This window comes from Pyxicephalus adspersus, chromosome 8, assembly GCF_032062135.1.
Source record: "Pyxicephalus adspersus chromosome 8, UCB_Pads_2.0, whole genome shotgun sequence".
NCBI lineage: Eukaryota > Metazoa > Chordata > Amphibia > Anura > Pyxicephalidae > Pyxicephalus > Pyxicephalus adspersus.
The window spans coordinates 15,600,152-15,619,250 of record NC_092865.1 but is presented as its reverse complement, the minus strand read 5'-3'; the positions used below and the strand labels follow the sequence as shown (position 1 = coordinate 15,619,250).

The following is a 19,099-nucleotide window of genomic DNA, read 5'->3' as shown; positions in this document are numbered from 1 at the left end:
GTAATTAATGCCAAAGGTGTTCTGTAGGGTTGAGGTTGGAGATCTGAGCAGGTCACTCCTGTTTCTGAACACCGGCCCCATCACACTTCACACAAGTCTTTATGGAGTTGGCTTTATGTGCAGTCATGTTGGAACATAAAGGGGCCTTCCGAAAACTGTTGCTTCAAGGTAGAAGAATACAATGGTCTAAAACAACATTTCTCAGCCTTTGAGGAACCATTAAAATTATGCTCAGATCTTGGAAAAGCCCCTCTAAAACCAAATTAGTGGTGGCCAGTAGAACAAATGACCCCTTACAGTTTTTATTAAACTTTTACCCTCATAGACAACTAAGTGTCATGCAGCTGGCCCCTCCACATGGCCTTGGATCCAGAACTATGCAGACATCATCATATAAGAGGTCAATCAGCCACAGTATAAGGAATTCTGATCCAACTCTGGAAGAACCCTGAAGTTCCACAGAACCGTGGTTGGGAAAAGCTGTTCTAAAATGTATTTGCATACTGCAGCATCAACAGTCCCGTTCCCTAAAAAACCCTGAACTCAGTTTGTAGTTTGTCTATATACCTTTAACCGTATAGTACCTGTCCCCTGAGACCACCAAACTCCTTGTATACGCTCTTATCATTTCTCGTCTGGACTACTGTAACATCCTTCTCGCTGGTATTCCACTAACCCGACTCTCCCCTCTACAATCTATTATGAATGCTGCAGCCAGACTCATCCATCCTTCGCTCCGCTCCTCTTCTGCTGCATCTCTTTGTAGTTCTCTCCATTGGCTTCCTTTTCACCTTAGAATCAAATTTAAGCTCCTGTGCTTTGCCTTCAAATCCCTACACAGTTATTGTCCCACTTACATCTCTGACATGGTTAAAAAATACTCCCCTTGCCGCTCTCTCCGCTCCTCCAATGACCTACTAATGACTTCCTCACTCATAACCTCATCACACGCACGAATACAAGACTTTTCTAGAGCTGCTCCAACTCTCTGGAATGGTCTTCCTCATCCTATTCGGCTTGCTCCTACTTTCTGCTCATTTAAAAGAGCACTCAAAACCCATTTTTTCAAACTTGCCTACCCGGCTTCTTCTGTCATTTGAAACCATCACTACTTCCCACACTACATATCTCCCATCCTATTGTGTGTGAAATTCCCCCACCTACTAGATTGTAAGCTCTTCGGGGCAGGGTCCTCTCCTCCTGTATCACTGTCTGTATTAGTCTGTCATTTGCAATCCCTATTTAATGTACAGCGCTGCGTAATATGTTGGCGCTATATAAATCCTGTTTAATAATAATAATAATAATAATAATAAATAGTGCACCTGTCTAAAAATACATGTTCTACTTTATATGATTATGTGCTTATTTTTATGAAAAGGTGCCAATATTAATGCTACCATATCTTTCACACATAAAATATAAATATTTAAACTTCCTTCAAAAATAGAATGTCAGTGTGTGATAGGAAGAAAATTAATATCCAGAATCCACAACAGCGACAGCGTTCTTGCAAGATCACTAATAAGCACCATGCTAAAAATACAGAAAGACGTATTGTCCGTCATGCTGGTAATTTTGGATATTTAACCTTGTATTGTATTCCCAGCCCTAACAGTAATAAGGGAAATTAGGGATTATGTGATATTATTGTGGAGTGCACATTGCTCAGATGCTTGGGTCTGCAATGGGCTCTGCTTTATCCCCTGCTGCCATCTAGTGGTAAATCGTGTAACCGCATTCATCAAAAATCAAAGAATCAGAGTGCCCTCCACCATTCATTGCAATGTAATGCACAGAGGAGGTGGTAGGTGGGCAGCTAATATGCACCTGGCATCCCTTCTGTAACTTCACATAAACTATCAGTCTAATTCAGCCTTTTTTTATTATTTTATTTTGCAACACTGTATCATATCATACACTAAACTGTCTCACATAAGCAATAGACAAAAAAAGTAAAACTCATATTTATTACATCTTGCTAATACAAGCATATTAATGCAGAGTTTGCATTACAAGAGGTATTTTTCTGTATTTGCCATGTTTTAATTCTGGTATGCACATATCTTCACACCCATTGGGAGATCTTTCATTACTTTATACCCAGGTGATGGCAGAGGTCAGGCAGGGGTGCGTGTAGCGCAAAAAACAGACCCACTTGCCCCAAAGGTGGCAAGGACAATCCTTGAGTGAGAGGACCTTTTCCTTACAATGTGGCTGGTGCTGTGGGGTTCTACGGCCTCCCGCTGTACACACTTAGTACAGGGACACATAGTACCCCTTACCCGTTCCTTGAAAGGGTTAAAAATCCCTAGAAATATTCAGGGCCCATTCAGATTTGGCACCTTGTTGCAAGGTGGTGTTGTTCCTTTCAATGTGCACTGCATTATGGAAGGAGTAGGCTGGTAACACCATTCATAGAAAACATCTTGCAGCATTTTGTCAGTGCAATTCAGCAAAATGAGGGCTAGTGCATTACGGCGTATTGTGCTGCGTCAGTGCAGCATTGTTATGTGATCAGTAGTTTAGGAATCTATTTCAAATTGCAGAATTGAGGTTAACAAAGGTCATTCAAAAAAAGTGTAGAAGGCCAATCTAAAATTGCTGTTATATTTATCTATTTCGGTTTTGCAGGCAATCATCAAATGATCTGCTGCCGTCTACAAGTGTGTTGTTTATGAAGCTTCAATCTTCCTAAGTTTTATATGAATTCCATTTAAAGAACGAAGAACTATTTGGGAGATTTTAATTGGTTCATTATCTGGATCTGGAAGCAGCTGAAACCTGTGTAGTGTCAGAGCCACGGCCACTTTCATTTCATTCATTGCAAAGTTTTGTCCAATGCAGTTCCTGTAAAAAAAAAATACAGTTGAATTTCTAAAATGAAAACATTTTTTTGTAAAATGCTAAAGAAATTTCAGGTGCATCAAAACTAAAAGTTGTGCCAAGTTTGTTTTTAAAGCAGCCACAGACTGAGATCTGCCAGGGCAGGTTGATAAATGACATCAGGGGATTGCTGTACACTAAATTTACACCTGAATCAGTCACAACCGTTTGTCTTGGGTGACAATCATCTATTCCATCCATGTAGTTTAACTTGGCATAAGTGGAAATTTAACAAAATCGAAAGTGATTGCAAATAATAATAGGGGAACTAAGATTCCAAATGAGTGACTTTAGCTGGCATTAACTTTACATATAGTACAATATTTTCATATCTGTATATGCCATTATCAAGGATCTGAAAACATTCTGTGCTCTGCCAGTTCAGCCTTCATTTGCCAATATATCTTACATTGAACTTGTGACCATGTGTGGTCATTTGGACTTTATATATTCTTAGCAGTTACTGAGCATTAAAAACAAGCCCACAATAACCTTTGTAACAGGTAATGTGGAAGACTTCATCCTTAAATCTCACAAAGAAAGAAATGACCTGATTAAACTCCTCCTCCTCCTGGGAACTTGCTGTGTGAACTACGGATAGTAAATATGCTTCTGCTTTGAGGATGAAATGTACAGTTCCTGCAGCTACATAGATCAGTAGGTGTTTGATTTGGAGGTCATTTAATGCTTGATAAAATATTTGAATGTCCCTTATGGAAAATGTTCTTTTGCTTTTTAAATCTGTGTTCAAAATGAGTCTTATGTGGCCTGAAATAATGTGGATAATATTTTCATATGCAATATGTTTTTAGCCCTAAACGCATCTTAAGCTACGTACACACGGCAGATTTTTATCGCCCGATAATCGGCATCGGCCAATTATCGGGTGAAAATCTTCCGTGTGTACAGTCGGTGTCGTCCATCGTCCGGACGACCGACCTGCCGGATCCACGGACGATGGACGACAGCCGATCGTAATGAAAGGGAAGGGGAGAGCGCGCAGCAGGGTGCCGCTCCGTCGCTCTCCCCCCTCCCCTCTCCATAGAGCATGAACGGTGCTGTATGTACAGCATCGTTCATGCATCTTGCAGCCCCTTGTCGTTGGAAAGGATCGTGAAAGATCCTTTCCAACGACAAAAATTGGTGATCTGAAACCAAAAGGTAAAATCTAGTGGCCATGTCTCCCCAAGCGTGACACTCAATCTCAATACAAGAATATTGAGTTTCATCTATTTGTACTTTTAAGACTACAAAGTTAGGAGCTGCGACAGGTAAGGCCACACCTAATGGAGATTAAAGACCTTATGGTTATTTATCCACCAAATTGTGTTAAAAAAAGTTTCAAAGTACTTAATGAATTCTATGGGGGAATGATTTTTTTTCAACGGATAAACAGTAAAGTCGCCTCCCCCATGCTTGTGAGGCCATTACTCCGCTCAGCTCCTACCTATCTCTCATCTTTCCAGCTCTCTTGTATTGTGAAATTGTCTTTATTTTGTAAAACATTTATTGCCTCAGCAGACTCACCATAGACCGTAAAAAATTAAACTTGGAGTCTCCGTTTATGTGTACTTCTGTAAAACCAAAATGGCCCCATTTGTACCTGACTAGTTTTTTTATCATATAGTCTATGAACTGTAAATTAACTGCCAGTATTGTGGTATAGATGGTGAAATCCAATGACAGCAGTAACATGGTGATGTGATCATGCTGATATTTGCTTACCGTGAACCAGCAGAGAATGGAAGGAAGGCGTGGGGATGTCTGTCTATTGAGTTGTCTGGAGAAAACCGAAGAGGGTCAAACACCTAATTGATACAGAATTCAGATATTATCTTGCAGGAACATGTAAGGCACCTCTATAATACCTTGCATGCACATTGCAGTACTCAACTTTAACAATTAGAAAAAAATGTAACTGGCATTTTTTTTGCCCAAACTTTCTTGTTTCAGATAAAGTGAGAGAAGGATTATGATTTCTGTTTTTTCTCGTTGTCTGTGTGTAAATTTAATACATTTCTATTGGTTTTTCTTGATATTTTACATGAGGATTACAATGGGAAAAGAAAATCTACCCAATGGAGATGCAAACAGAAGAAAAATCTGACAGTGGGTCGTGATTTGCCCCAATCCTTGTCATTCATGGAGGTTAATGGAATGCCATTATCGAAATTAGCTGCATATAGTTATCACTATATCAGAATGAATAGTTAAACTTTGTATAAATTCACTTCTGTCTCACTTATATTCTAAAATGTCTCTTTCTTTTAAATTGTCTGAATGTATGCTTGGCCTGTAAAGCCTTTTACACACAAGCCAATATTCACTTCCAATCTGATAAATGAACAGATTTGTAGAGAATCTGAAGGTAAATCAGCTCTGATCCACATTAGGGTTTCTGAACACACATGGATAGATTGGATGTGTACATTCAAATGAAAGTCGTATATACAATTGATTAAAACCAACAAAATCTAAATTAGTATTCAAACCACTTTCATTCTGAGAAAAACAGAAATGCACAACATCAAACAAATATATGAGGCATTGGTGATAAGGACGATAATTTCTGGGCCCCATACTAGTTAAACTTTCTGGGTTAATCTTGCCTACATCTATAAGTTCCATCATTACAAAAGTCAAGCTCCTTTGATTGGGGACCAGTACAGAAGTACCCCTTGCCCCTCTCTCGATGGTAGCTCTGCTTCTGATTGATTCATTCACAAAATCTATTGGATTGGTCAGGCTAGAGCGAAGTAAGCAGCAGGTTTGCTAATATGTGCTAGGTTTACGTCTTTTAGTAAGCCGGCTCTCCTGGAAGGGGCCAGTAAATGCCCCTGAATCTCTCTATTATGGGGAAAAGAAGTGTATTAACATATGATATTATCACTTATTTCTTTACCTCTGGATTTTCCCAAAAACCGGTTGATCTGTTTACACAGTAAATGCTCAGGATAATCAGTGAACCTAAAAAAATAAAACAAATGTTATTTAAATACTACAAGAACACCAGCATTTCAGTGGCAGCACCAAAACATAAGGAAGGCAGGGTATTGGACTGCATTTGTGCCAGTTAAAAAATATATAGTACATTATAAAAAATATAAAAAATAACCAATCTAGCAGGAGGTCTAAACAGCTTTTAATATTTTAAATATACACACGTCACACGCTCACAAGAAACTATTATATGCAGTTGATTGATTTTGGTTGACTTATCCAAGAAGCTTAGGCTGTTCCCTTACCAAAGGTAATCATCAAATTGCAAGAGACATTAACTTATCTTAGTGAATGAGAAAGTTCTAATGACCTCCCCTATCCAATCATATGTATGGAAAAATATTGTTGCATGTGATAGGGTAGTCTTGGCAAAATGGAATATTACCGCATTCATTAAGCTAAATGCATGGTAATAGTTCAACTTTGTGAACAATTGTACACCCACTTTTCTAAGCCTTGGATATATCAAGAGGGAATAGGAATTACATTAAAGCAGAACAGATTACAAAGTGCATTGAATAAGCACAGTATAGCACTTTTAATGCAAAAATAAACATAATGGTTGCAGTTAGTAATATTTACATTACTGATTACCCAGTTCCTTGTTTAAAATCTGCAGACAATTGCTGACTCTGATGGCTAATACAGGAACAAATATGGAGAACGCACACAGTGGACCCGATTTATCGCTCTCCAATACTGGAGAAGATAGTCCATCAAGGGAGAACAGATTTGCTGGATCATCCATGAAAGTCTATCTTCTCCAGTCTCGGAGAGCTTTAATAAATCAGACCCAGTGACTACAAAGAAGAAATATCATTTGTGTGTTCCCAAGCTGGGTAATATATCTCCAGCTATTGCAACTTACATCCTCCCCACCTAATGCAGGAGTTGCAAAACATTTGATCCTTTTCTGTTCATCATATAATACCTACTGTCTAGAAACTTCACCTACCTAAACTTTGCCTGATGAATCTGTGTGAAACTAGTGATATGCAAATCGCTCCTTTGTATTTTCAATTATTTTTTGTTTGCAATAAAAGTGAATATTGCTATGGTATAAGTTTTAGGGATCTCCAAAACTGGAAACAAAGTTCTGCATGGCCTTTAAAGAATGTTTATGATAAGAAAATTGATGGACCTTGATGGACCTGGAATAAGATTTTGTGAAAGTTCCCATTTATCCAAGTTTATGTATATCTAGTAGCAGTTAGTTAAATTCAACTGGATTTCTTCTTGTAATGCTTTGCAGCTTTCCAAGCCACTCCATTGGGTCTCAATGAACTGAAGTGGCCTGCAAAGTTGGGAACAGTCCAGCTGAATGTGTCTACCTAGTACAAGATAAAATTTGTTATAATACATAATTCAGATTCAGATCAGGTCTTTCACATTAAAAGAAGGATTATTTAAAATAGCATTTAGGACCAAACAAGAGATAGAAATGGATTTTAGTTGAATCTTATAATTCTATAGGCATAATTCTAAACATTTTCCAATTATATTTCTATTATACTAAAAAATCATAGCCCTCGTAGATAGAATGAAATTAATGTTAATATTTATTGAAACACAACTAAGCAAATGACATAAGCTTGTGTAAGCACAAATGTACCTTAAAGCTTATGACAATTGGAAGAGTTGCAGGTAGGCTGTATATTGTTGTATTTAATTATAGACTTTACTGAGAACACAAAGCTTTTTATGCCTGTGTTCCTTAGGAACTTACAATCTAAAATCTAGGTGACCAAACCTGCCATTATGTGTTTGGATTGTGGAAGGAACCTAAGATGCCCAAAAAAAAACCTAATATAAACTGAGGCGTAACAAACATTCCATTCAGCTAATATTTCAGGTTGGAAATTAACTTGGGATCCCAGTACTGCAAGCATTGTGTTAGTTTGTATTTCTATATATATATATATATATATATATATATATATATATATATATGTATAAGACCAGTCTGATGGTACAGAATAAGAAAACTAACCTTTTGGAAGGCTCCGTCCATCGCAGAAGGTGATGGGTTTACTCAATTTCCTAGCGACCCCAGGAACAGGAGGATAAAGACGCAAACTCTCCTTAATGCACATAGTGGTGTAGGGTATTTTCCCAAGGTCTTCCCTTGTACAAAATAAAACAATAAAAAAGTAGATTGGTAACTTTTAATGTGAAATAATATCCATGAATAAAATAAATTTAAGGGAAATCATACCAATGGCTGCTGCTCGGTTTAACTTATCTCTAAGTAGCAGTACACATTAGGCACTAATGTACCTATTAGGGATGAGAGAGTGAGTTTTTAAAACTCAACTCAACAAAGCTCAGCAAATACAACCATTCTCACTTAGCCGTTCTCGCTTGAGGAAAGCTTTCCTCAGCCAATCAGGGAGCACTAAAGGTTTTTAATGGGGATACTTGTCCCCATTTAACCTCTAATGCCGGGGATCGCAAACAGGATTCCCAGGGCTGCAAGAATGATTGCAGATCTGAGAATCCACTGCAATCCCGGGGCACTAGAGGTAAATTAACCTCTAGTGTCCGGGATCACAGTGGAACTGCAGAAGAACTCCCAATGGAGTTTCTCCATTGAGAGTTCTTCTGCAGTCCCACTGCGATCCCCGGGCACTAGAGGTTAGTTAACCTCTAGTGCCCGGGGATCTTCTCAATGAATACGGCCTTGGCCACATTCATTGAGAACAGTGTGCGATCCCCGGCACTAGAGGTTAAATAACAAACACAAGTTGGACACATGAACTCCTAGTGCCCCGGGGATCGCAAACAGGAACCATCAGATGTTCGAGGAAATTTTTGCCTAGTACCTATAAAATGCATGCAAAATGAAGCAAAAGTGAATCTTTAAATGTGCAGACTTGACTGAATTTTAATAGCCTTCCTGCTGACATGGAAGTAAAGCCTCATACGGATGTCTAGTGGACGTCAGATGATTGTTGTTGGAAACAATCTTTCTCGATTGTTTCCAGTGATGAAAAGTGAACAAGCCGATCTGTTCCATGGAGGAGGGAGAATTAAGCTGCCTGGTAATTCTCTGGATACAGGTACAAGTCATTAGAATGGCTTCCATATTACAACTATCAGACCTTCTTTGTCTTTTTATTATCATTATATGCCCATCTAGGCCAATTACAAACAGAAGAAAAGAGTCATTATGATAACTGCTTAATGAAGATAGCTCTCTTGCCTTTGCAGCACTAGGGTACAAGGTGCCAATCTTGACCAGGACATATGCATGGAGTTCATGTGTCCAACCTGTCTTTGCGTGGCTTTCATCCCAAAAACATGCACTTTTTCTAGGGTTATTGACTTCCCCTTACAAAACTGGCCCTAGACTATGTAAATGACATATGACTATGGTATGGACATCAGATTGTGATGGACAGGTATTGACATGACTACAGAATTTGTATAGCGGTGTTGGTGTTAATACTTTTTCAAGTTGTATGTAAAACTCACTTTCTCATTTTTTAAATGAATACACAACTCTATTAGGCTGGGTTTTTAATATCTGCCTGGAGTTAAGTGGTCATCAATGGTGGCCGCCATGTTTTATGGTGAGACGTTTTCTCCAAATATAACTGTAGACCAGAAGCTTTAAGCACAAAATAAAGATAATTTATTAGAGCTGATTCTTACCATTCTAGTGTGTCCCGATCTCCCAGCACCTCTCTGATCTCCTCCCGACATTTCTGTTGGTGTTCGGGGTATTTGGCCATACAGTATAATATCCAGGAGATTCCACTGGCCGTTGTATCGTGTCCTTCAAACATGAACGTGTCTACCTCTGCGCGCAGGTCCTTATCAGACAAACCATGACCGTTCTCATCCTAAAACACACAGCTAATACATAATTTATTTACCTTTGAGATTCACAAGTTCATCTTGGAACACACATGACCACATATTGTTCAAGCAACTCTGAGCATTCCCAAAACAGATGTATTTGTACAGAACAGGGAGACGTAATTGAATTGTGTCGAAGAATGCAGAAAAACGGGTTTGCTATGTTATTTTTTATTAATGTTTTTCAAAGCCTTTTAATGAGTTTCCTATTTTCTTCTATATGAACTTACACCCATTTAACCAAAGTTTCTATTTGTTAATGTGCCTTCTAAAAAATAAGCTGACCAATAATACCGGTAAATGTTCTCTTTTTAGTAAAAAGAAGAAAAAGCCAATGAGAGCAACTGTAGTGCACAATGCTGGCAATCTAATGCAGGGAGAATGCAGATAGCAAGGAAAAGCACGGCCATGTACATAGCTCCTTGACTATGTAATTAGAATCTAGGACAAGTTCTTGAAAAAGCACCATTCCTTTAACTGCAATACATAAAGTTAAAATCTTCATTAGTTAGAGGTGCCTGAATCACAAGGCTAAACTACAAATCTATTGACAAGCAAGGTAATTTACACAAACAGGATGTATTTGAACTAAACAGAGAGTTTAGCTGTTTACTGGCTTTTATCATATATGTAACCTGGATAACTATATTCACACCTAGCATTCACATTGCGTCTAAAATCTTACCTTAGCACACAAGAGAATATCAAGAAAATCAAGATGTCTCTTTTGGCTGATTTTGTCCAACTCCTTCTCACATTTTAGCAATTCTTTCCTTTGTTTAATGACTTTATCTGCAATGCAAATCAAATAATTATACAATTTACATAAACATGTGTGCTGTGAATAATAATTCCATGTTGTGTAGCTGACCATTTTTATCTCTGTTCCCTACAATCTTGCAATACGAGACTATAGTCATCCCAGCTTTTACTTTTTTGGCTGTATCAGCTTCACTAACAAACTGTTATATTACCAGCACCAACAGAACCAGTCCCGTGCCTTATGTAATAAACAGCCAAACATACCTAATGAGTAATCATCCCTCTACAAACAATATCACATTATGGCCATATGGCCACCCCTGTACCTCCAAGGAACCTTCTAGCTGTGATCTGATCTAAGTGGAAGTATCACCTACCCCTTCACCATTATAGACCTCACCTGGTATGTGGCATTCATTCTATACACACATAAAAAAAAATCCCACCTGTATGTTGATGCGCTATTCTTTGTGCCTTTCGAAAACGGAATCCCTGAGGGCTCAGGTAGTAAATAATGTCACTATGATAAATGAAGTTACGAAATCTGTGATCAACCTGGTAGGACAGCTGATAAACTGCTTTAATGTAGTCATTGTCACTGTAAAATAAAAATAAAAATAATGTAACATTAAGACTGAATTCAAACCATTTGTGTTACATTTAAATCATCTGCTAAACCCAGTTGAGTTGATGTGCATTGACATATCATTTTAACATGTGAATTAATGATGTCCTAAATTTTCGTTTACTTCTGATTTGCATGCCAGTGGGTTGTCCTGCATTTGAATGCATTTTTACCCAGTGAACACCATCATAGCATGTTGGTATGAACTGAGCCACTTGGAAACAATGGAATTTGGCTTGTCATTTAGCTTGATAGTTTGAATAGGTTTTAAGACTTTTTGCTATTCTGAAGACATAATGCTGGTAAACTGAACAGGAAACATTTGTATGACTTCAAAATCATTATACAGAAAAATAAGAAAAAACCTTTAAATATGTGAATTTATTGGCACTGTAATGATACATTTTCAGTATTCTGGCACAGAACCTGCATGTTTTTTTTAGCACAGAAGCTATCTGGGCAGGAATTGGTGGGGATGAAAAATGTTTAAGTGTTGGGAAAAGGGAATGGCAAAATTGATTCCTGAAATCTCACTCTAACATGGCCAAATCAATACAGTCCAGAAATCACCACCCTGGGCTTCTTCTTAGCTGAAATCTTCTGGCATCACTTCTTACCCAGTAAATGGCCATTACCTGCAAGTTGTAGAGTAGATGTATTTAAATCTCACAGGTGAGGGTCTGCAATCTTTAAAGTTCACATCTACCTGTATGTTTGGCAGTTGCTCTGATAACTGAAGGCACATTTCATGATCGTGTCCAGAGTCATGAGGCTGACATGATGAAAGAGCTCCAGTGGCTTCCTATCTGGAACTAGCTGTTCCCATTTGTCCTGAAATAAAAATCAGAATGGTTTTACCCTATTTGGCCAGCTTTTGAAACCACATCATCATTCCACAATATAGCCAACTGAAGTAGGATCAGGTAACCATCAAGTCAGTAGGACGTTTGAGAGTGCAAGAGACATTCCAAGCTAAGTAGTTTTAAGAAGAAAAGACAGATTGCATTTCCCTGAACAATACTCATACACTATTTAGCAAGGGAACCTAATCCCAAGACAACCATACCACTAAAAAAGTATATGATACGGCAGTTGTGAAAGACCTCAATCTTTCTGCAATTGTTTTCTCCAATTTCAAATATTCCATTAGTATTTTGCAGAACCCTTATCCCTTCTATTCTGTCTCAGTTGCTGCTGCTCAGTACCATTTGTGGTCTACTAAACAACTAATGAACCATTTCTGTTAGGTCTACTGTAGAAATCTGAAGTTACCGAACACATATTACCTTGGAATTAAAATAAATTTACAATTATCTCAGTTTACTTTGTATGTAAACAATAAAAATCTGATTGATATTATATAATCTTTAAGGAAACATTCATTACCAGCATGATCTTAGTGCAGTCAGACGTTATTCGGACGTAGGGTTTCAAGACATCGTAGTGGAAGCCAGGAGTCAGAAGCCTGCGATGTTGGAACCACTTTGGCCCAGATAATACCAATAATCCTTCACCTAATTCAAAGGACATTTACTTTAGAAAGTTGTCAGACCAGACTGGTAAGTAAAACAAATTGCAGTGCCCAAGGGCAACAGAACACACATCTTCACACGTTGTTCTGTGTCATTAGCATTTTACTGTTTTTATTAAAGAGCAGGTTCAGATCTTGCCAGCAACTCAGCTAACCACAATTTACAAGAAGGTAGCAGTGTGTGATTCAGTGAAGTGAAGAAAAGTTCTATAGGGCTAGCATGGGTAGACTCTCCCCAAGGAAGAATTTTAGTGGCGCGTGGAAGTGGTGACTGCACCACAACCTCATTGCCAGTCTGAACATAGCCTACATTACTTCCCAGACTACCATGCATTCCATATTTCTATAGTTTGTTTATTTAATGTGGAGGTTGGAACTCGAGTCGCACTACTTGGACTCAAGTCTGACGTAAGTCGCCTAATGAACGACTTGCAACTCGACTTGGGGGTTTTCCCCAGCTACTTGCAACTAGACTTAGGACTTGCTTTCTCTGCTGACAGCTAAAAGGGGAAGGGAAGGGGAAGAGAGGAAAGCCTTGAGGCTTCTGTAACACAGCCTACCTCCCCGCCCCCTTCAGAAGAAAAAACTTGCAAGAAAAGAATGCAAGAAAGTTGGGGAGGAAGGTAGCGAGTCTTCTATAACACTGCCTTCCTCCCCACTTTTTTTGCATTGTAAGTTTTCTCCTCTGACAGCTGAAGGAGGGGGGTGTAACAGAAGCCTTACTGCCTTCTTATTTTCCCCCTTCAGCTGTCAGAGGAGAAAGCAATGGACTTAAAATGTGATCCTGTGCTCTGAAGTCAGAGCTCTGTTTCTATGGGGGACAAATGGGGACTTGAAAGAATTCTTGGTGACTTGAGACTTGACTTGGAACGTGGTGTCAATGACTTGAGACTTGACTTTGACATGAAGAGAGATGACTTAGTCAAACCTCTGATAATGTATTCTTACATTTTTTCCACTCTGAGCTTGTAAAACTTGAACCAAAATAGCAAACTGAATGGGACAACAGTTTTCTGTGGTACCCCTAGATATTAAGGATTGTAAGTTTGAATTCTGCCTTGACAATGGACATTATATTTTATCAATGGCAGATAACCAGGATAAATTTATTCTAAAACATGAAGTAACATGATGGTTAAAGTGAAATCTAATATAAAAAAAAAACAGTTTCTATCATTTTTAGAATTGGTGGAGCATGGCTGAATCCCTTGTTAGGTCTTCAAAGCTAACTTCTAGCACAGATAGAAAAAGCAGCAAAAAGTGGAAGTGTTTTAATCATAGGAGGTTTCAACTACCCTGACATTGGCTGGAGTAATGGCACTAAAGGAACAGCAAAAGGGAGGAAACTTGTGAATTTATTACAAGATAATTTTATGGTACTGTTTATAGAAGCCCCAACTAGAAATGATACTCTGCTGGACATAGTTCTTTCTAACAATGCAGACCTTATAACAAAAGTGCATATAAAAGAGAATCTGGGTACAAGTGACCATAATATGATTTCATTTAATGTAAGCTGTAAACAGGGAGCAAAAACAGGAAAGATAAAATCATTTAATTTTAAGAGAGCAAATTTTCCATTATTAGGGCGGCTCTCTGTGGCTTGGACTGGGAGACAATATTGTCCTCAAAGAGCACAGAACAGAAATGGGAATGTTTCAAGTCTGTTTTACAAAAGCAAACTGAAAAATATATTCCAAGGGGTAATAAGTTTAATGGGCTAAAATTAAAACCTATGTGGCTCACAGCTGATGTTAAAAAAGCCATAAGGAACAAGAAAAGGGCATTCCAAAAATATAAAAAATTAAGGATCACCTTCATTGTTTGAAAACTTTAAAGAATATAAGTAAAAATGTAAAAAGGAGATAAAATGTGCAAAACTTCAAAATGAAAGACAGATTGCAAAGGAAAGTAAGGCAAACCCCATTTGTTTTTAAATATAATAATAGCAAATAGTTTAGATCTGAGCATGCAGGCCCCTTGAAGAATGTCTTTGGGTTGGTAACTGGGGATAAAGAAAAGGCAGATTTACTAAATACTTTTTAGCTCTGTTTGCACAAAGGCAAATGGCAGAGCTCATGTCCAAATTCATAATAGCAATGTCACTGCCTTAAATGAGTCACCATGGCTAACAATTAATATGATTGAGAAACAGTTGGGCAAAATAAAGGTTGATGAAGCACCAGGACCCGATGGGCTACATCCACATGTCCTCAAAGAGCTAAGCTCAGTTATTTCAAAACCATTATTTATAATTTTTAGAGACTCTTTAGTCACTGGCATGGTACCAATGGATTGGCCTAAAACCAATGTGGTTCCTATCTTCAAAAAGGGAGCAAAGTCATTACCAGGTAACTTCAGACTGGTTACTTTTAACGTCCATAGTTGGAAAGGCCCTAGAGAGTTTATAAAGAACCACATTGGTTCCTGGCCTCAAGCCTGTGCTGCCATTGGTTACTGGGACTTTATAGCCTCTGCTCCCTTTTGTAGTCTTTAGCTTGGCTGACCTGCTGCTGGTGTGATTCTCTGCTGGATTTACTGTTTCTTGACCCTGTAATTGTATGCTGCTTAGACCAACCTTGGCCTGTGACCCTGACACTGCTTTGTCTTTACCTTTGGATACTTTGGTGGACTGATTACCTGTGTATGGCCTCTGTTTTCTGGACTTTTCTGGCTACTGCTGGACTGCGTCCTGTACTGTGGACCAACTGGTTACTGACCCTGGGCTATCCGACTTCCTTTTGTGTCCTCTAACCTGTTCTGTAGGCTTCTGGTCCTCTGTCATTCCTTCCTCAGATGCCATCTTTGGTGCACAAAATATCTGGGGGAAACCGTGTGCTAGGACAGTGCAACTAGGTGAGCACTGATGCTGGACCACACAAAAGGTAAACCTTTCTAACCTAAAATTAGGTATTAGCTATAGATAAACTTTTATTCACTTACCAATCCATGGGACAATAAACCTATAGGCTGCATCATCTTTAGGATCTGAAAAATCATACAGAAATGTATACAGAATGAAAAGTTTATACAATTTTAATATAGAGAGGCACTTATTTTTAATATTTGAGCTTGTAGCCACTGACCCTGCAGAAATTTATGGTCCTCTTTCCCCAATGCCTTAAAGTCCCAGCATTGCAAGAGTCAAGCTTTTTTTGATCATGGCCCGGATACAGAAGTATCCTTTGTGCCCCCATGCTGGTGGCCCTGTGCACCATTCTCTGCTCTGCTAGGATCACATCACAAATGCCCCAAACTTCCTATGAGATGGCCACCTCAACTGATGAGGTACAACATATCGGGTTGATAACTATACAGGAAAATACCTAATTGCTTCCTATAGACGTATGCCTACTGATAAGGATTAATGGGTAAGAGAAGGCATGAATACATTCTAAAATAAAAGATATTTTCTTTAGAGGATATGTCAATGATTAATAAAGAAAGGTTGACAGAAGGTTGACAGTTAGGTCCCTTTCACATGTGGTTAGCCGCTCCTAGACGTGTAGCAAGCTGCCTATATATGCCCAGGAGCAGCAAACCCTACCACAGGTGAACACGCTTGCTCACGTTGGAGAGTTGTTCTTCTTCTAGAAGAGAAAAAGCAATTGGGTAGCCAAAATCAAATTGTTATTTCCAGAAACTGAACCAAGATCCACTGCAAACACCGCCACAACTGTGCAGAATGCTGTAGTCAACCAAGTCGAAATAGCCCCAGCCCTTCTTGTTGCCCATACTGATGATCTCAATGGTCTTCACAGACTACCCTGGCTGAAAAGTCTTTAGTACAAGACACTTTCTGCAGTGTAGAATGCCTGATTCCCCCCTATGGTCTGTGGTTTCTTGCATTGGAACCTATGTCACTGCAAGACATAACAGTGAAAAAAGACCAGACGAGACCACAGCATTTAGAAAAGAACCAGGTTTTGGACACATTGAGTGGGTTTGATGCTAAAGGTAGTATACCTAACAGAGATTGGTGGCACAGGTAGCAGAAAGGGTATTTACTAAACCCAGTGAAACTATTTTTCCCAATTTATTAGTCATTTTAACAACAATTTGACACAAATATAGACATGTTGATATCAATTCCTTACCTTGTCTGGCAAGAATAGCCTTTGCATATTCAGGATGGGTGATTACCAGCCATGCATTGAAATTGCCAAGCCACAATGGGAATCCATATGAATATATCTGAGCCCAATGTTGGGCAAAGTCCAAATCTTTTCCGATTTTAAGGAACTGCAATGAAACAGACTATATTAATACACAGTAGCTGAAGTAGACAATCATCACTTTTTTAGACAACATAGGTCCCTGATTTCCAAAAACATTCATTGGTATTGAAAGTTTTATTTTTCTGCCTGGTAATTTTTATCCTGGGGGTCTTATGTATAGCAGCGTTGGCTCACATTGTCTACTGCTTCATGCTTACTGTTCCAGATGCTGAAGTCCAAGCAGATAGTAACATTCCATACATGGAAAATGTGTTATCTACCAATGGTTTCCAAATTTTCCCCAGGCATTTTTAGGTTTCTTACATCTGTGACAAACAGTACAGCCAGAATAATCATCAGCCTTCTCTTTCAACATGTCAGCACAGCTGAATACAGCGGAGTCTAAATGACTTGAAATGCTGTCAAAAACTCTACCGAACCTAGGGCTTGGTCATATTCAGTGTCTTTATTTAGAATCTATGCGTCCCAACTGCAGCCAGGTGCTGGGATTTATGATGAACATTTGATAAGATTCATCAAACACCCTCAACCATCCCAGTGGCTTCTCCATAAGGCCAAGAGGAGCTTGCAGGATTCAGCATGCCAGGTTACGATGTGATGAAGTTTTCAGTGCTTCTGTAATAAACTCACAGGTTTAGAAGAAGAAAAAGATGGCATCACTAGTGATGGAACAAGGACAGGTGAATGCACTTGAAAAATTGGAACCAGGCAGGTAAGGTTATTTTATTGCATAGTCCCCTCCTCCCCACCTGTCCCCTCTACCTGACTGGTGGCAATGTTTGAAAACTTGGATCTCCACTTAAGTAAAGCTTGGTGCAGGCAGAATGGCAAGTATCATTTGGTTTTACGTCAGTTTTTTACAGAAACACAAGAAGAGTAACTTTATATATTAGTAGTAGTATTTTTTATCTACCTGTCGCTAATACAAACATTTACGAAATACAACACACTTATGCAATAATTTAGAGGATGAATGGAAAGCTTAGCACAATATAAACACCTTTGCTAGATTTAATTCTACATAAATTCATATAGGTCTAGAAAGAGAGGGAGGAGGAAGAGGAATGTTCGGCTTCAGATATAACAGTTACCTGCAAGGGATTAAAGTGCACCTTACCTCTCGTGCATTTCCATACAGCCAGTGACACGGAGGACCAGGAAAGGGTTGAAATGCAGTAACCAGCTCCCTCCAGTTAATATAAAACTTACCAATTCTATATAGTACATATAATGAAAACAGAAAGGCTGTCCCCTGACACAGGTTTGTGATACTCAGTGACAAGAGAGAGGAAAATAGAAGAGACAAAGCCATGGTAGTATACAGAACTGGTCTTGCAGCTACACTGGGCATGTGTAATAAATGACACAGCTGCAGCTGGGATAGGCAGCCTTGTCCTATCAGAATGACTAGAGGGTTGGCTATAAATGAGAAGGGCTGGGAAAATATTTTTCAGACGGAGGCGAAGCTGCAGGCAAAAGAAGGGAGAAATGGAGCATTTCTAAACATTGCACTTGCAAGAATCTCAGTGCCAAGCTTTAGATAAGAGGAATAGACGAGTTGTCTATAATGAATATTACCAAACCAAAACACTATTTCTAAAATGAAATATACACTCATTCACGGCATTCTTATTTGAAAATCTATGAAAGATGGATACAAGGAAGCAAACATCAGGAGTCCAGAACTACAACACAAAATGTTCACCGAGATGGCCATATGGTCTGCAGATCCCAGCACCTGTTGGTCCGACTTCAGTCAAACTTCAACTTCTTTCAGCAAGTTTTTGGAATGGTAAAGTTTAGTACGCAGTGATGGATTTTCACTTTTCATCTGATTTCTGAACCAATAAAATGATTAAGGAAAATTATAAACTGATCGTAAGTTGATTTTCCATTTGGATGTGTTGGTAGACATCGATTAAAAGTACACATGTTGTGTGTAGGAATGATGCAATAAAACCTGATCACAATTTCATATATTTTTATCCAAGGAGAAACAGAATGTTTGTACAGAGTTTTGAGGACTCTGATCAGTGAAATCTATGGGTTCCGTCAGTCAAGCAAAAATTTGGTGAATTGCTCGTGTGTGATTGGCCCCCAAGTTACAACCAGCACCAGTTGCACGGTGGAAACAGCACAAATATGACCCCCGGACAGGGCATCCAAATTCTTTTTGGGCCATAACATAGTCGCATT

General features: G+C 38.8%; 1 protein-coding gene across 1 annotated transcript; it reads right to left on the bottom strand.

Moving 5' to 3' along the window:
• Window positions 1–1,951: 1,951 nt before the first annotated feature.
• Window positions 1,952–18,229, bottom strand: LOC140336471 (cytochrome P450 4A4-like). Its single transcript, XM_072419598.1, has 12 exons — window positions 18,021–18,229; window positions 16,763–16,907; window positions 15,609–15,653; window positions 12,521–12,648; window positions 11,841–11,965; window positions 10,956–11,107; window positions 10,433–10,539; window positions 9,541–9,731; window positions 7,877–8,010; window positions 5,789–5,853; window positions 4,612–4,694; window positions 1,952–2,850 (listed from the first exon to the last, which is right to left on the bottom strand). The coding sequence occupies exons 1-12, from the start codon at window positions 18,213–18,215 to the stop codon at window positions 2,676–2,678; spliced, it is 1,545 nt and encodes a 514-aa protein (XP_072275699.1). The 5' UTR covers window positions 18,216–18,229; the 3' UTR covers window positions 1,952–2,675.
• Between the last annotated feature and the right edge of the window lie 870 nt (window positions 18,230–19,099).

Excerpts from the sequence above, each read along its gene's own strand:
- LOC140336471 (XM_072419598.1), bottom strand. The coding sequence starts at position 18,215 with ATGGCTTTGTCTCTTCTATTTTCCTCTCTCTTGTCACTGAGTATCACA. Across the intron at positions 15,654-16,762 it reads GGCTATTCTTGCCAGACAAG|ATCCTAAAGATGATGCAGCC; the intron begins GTAAGGAATTGA and ends ATGATTTTTCAG. Across the intron at positions 9,732-10,432 it reads ATATTCTCTTGTGTGCTAAG|GATGAGAACGGTCATGGTTT; the intron begins GTAAGATTTTAG and ends TGTGTGTTTTAG.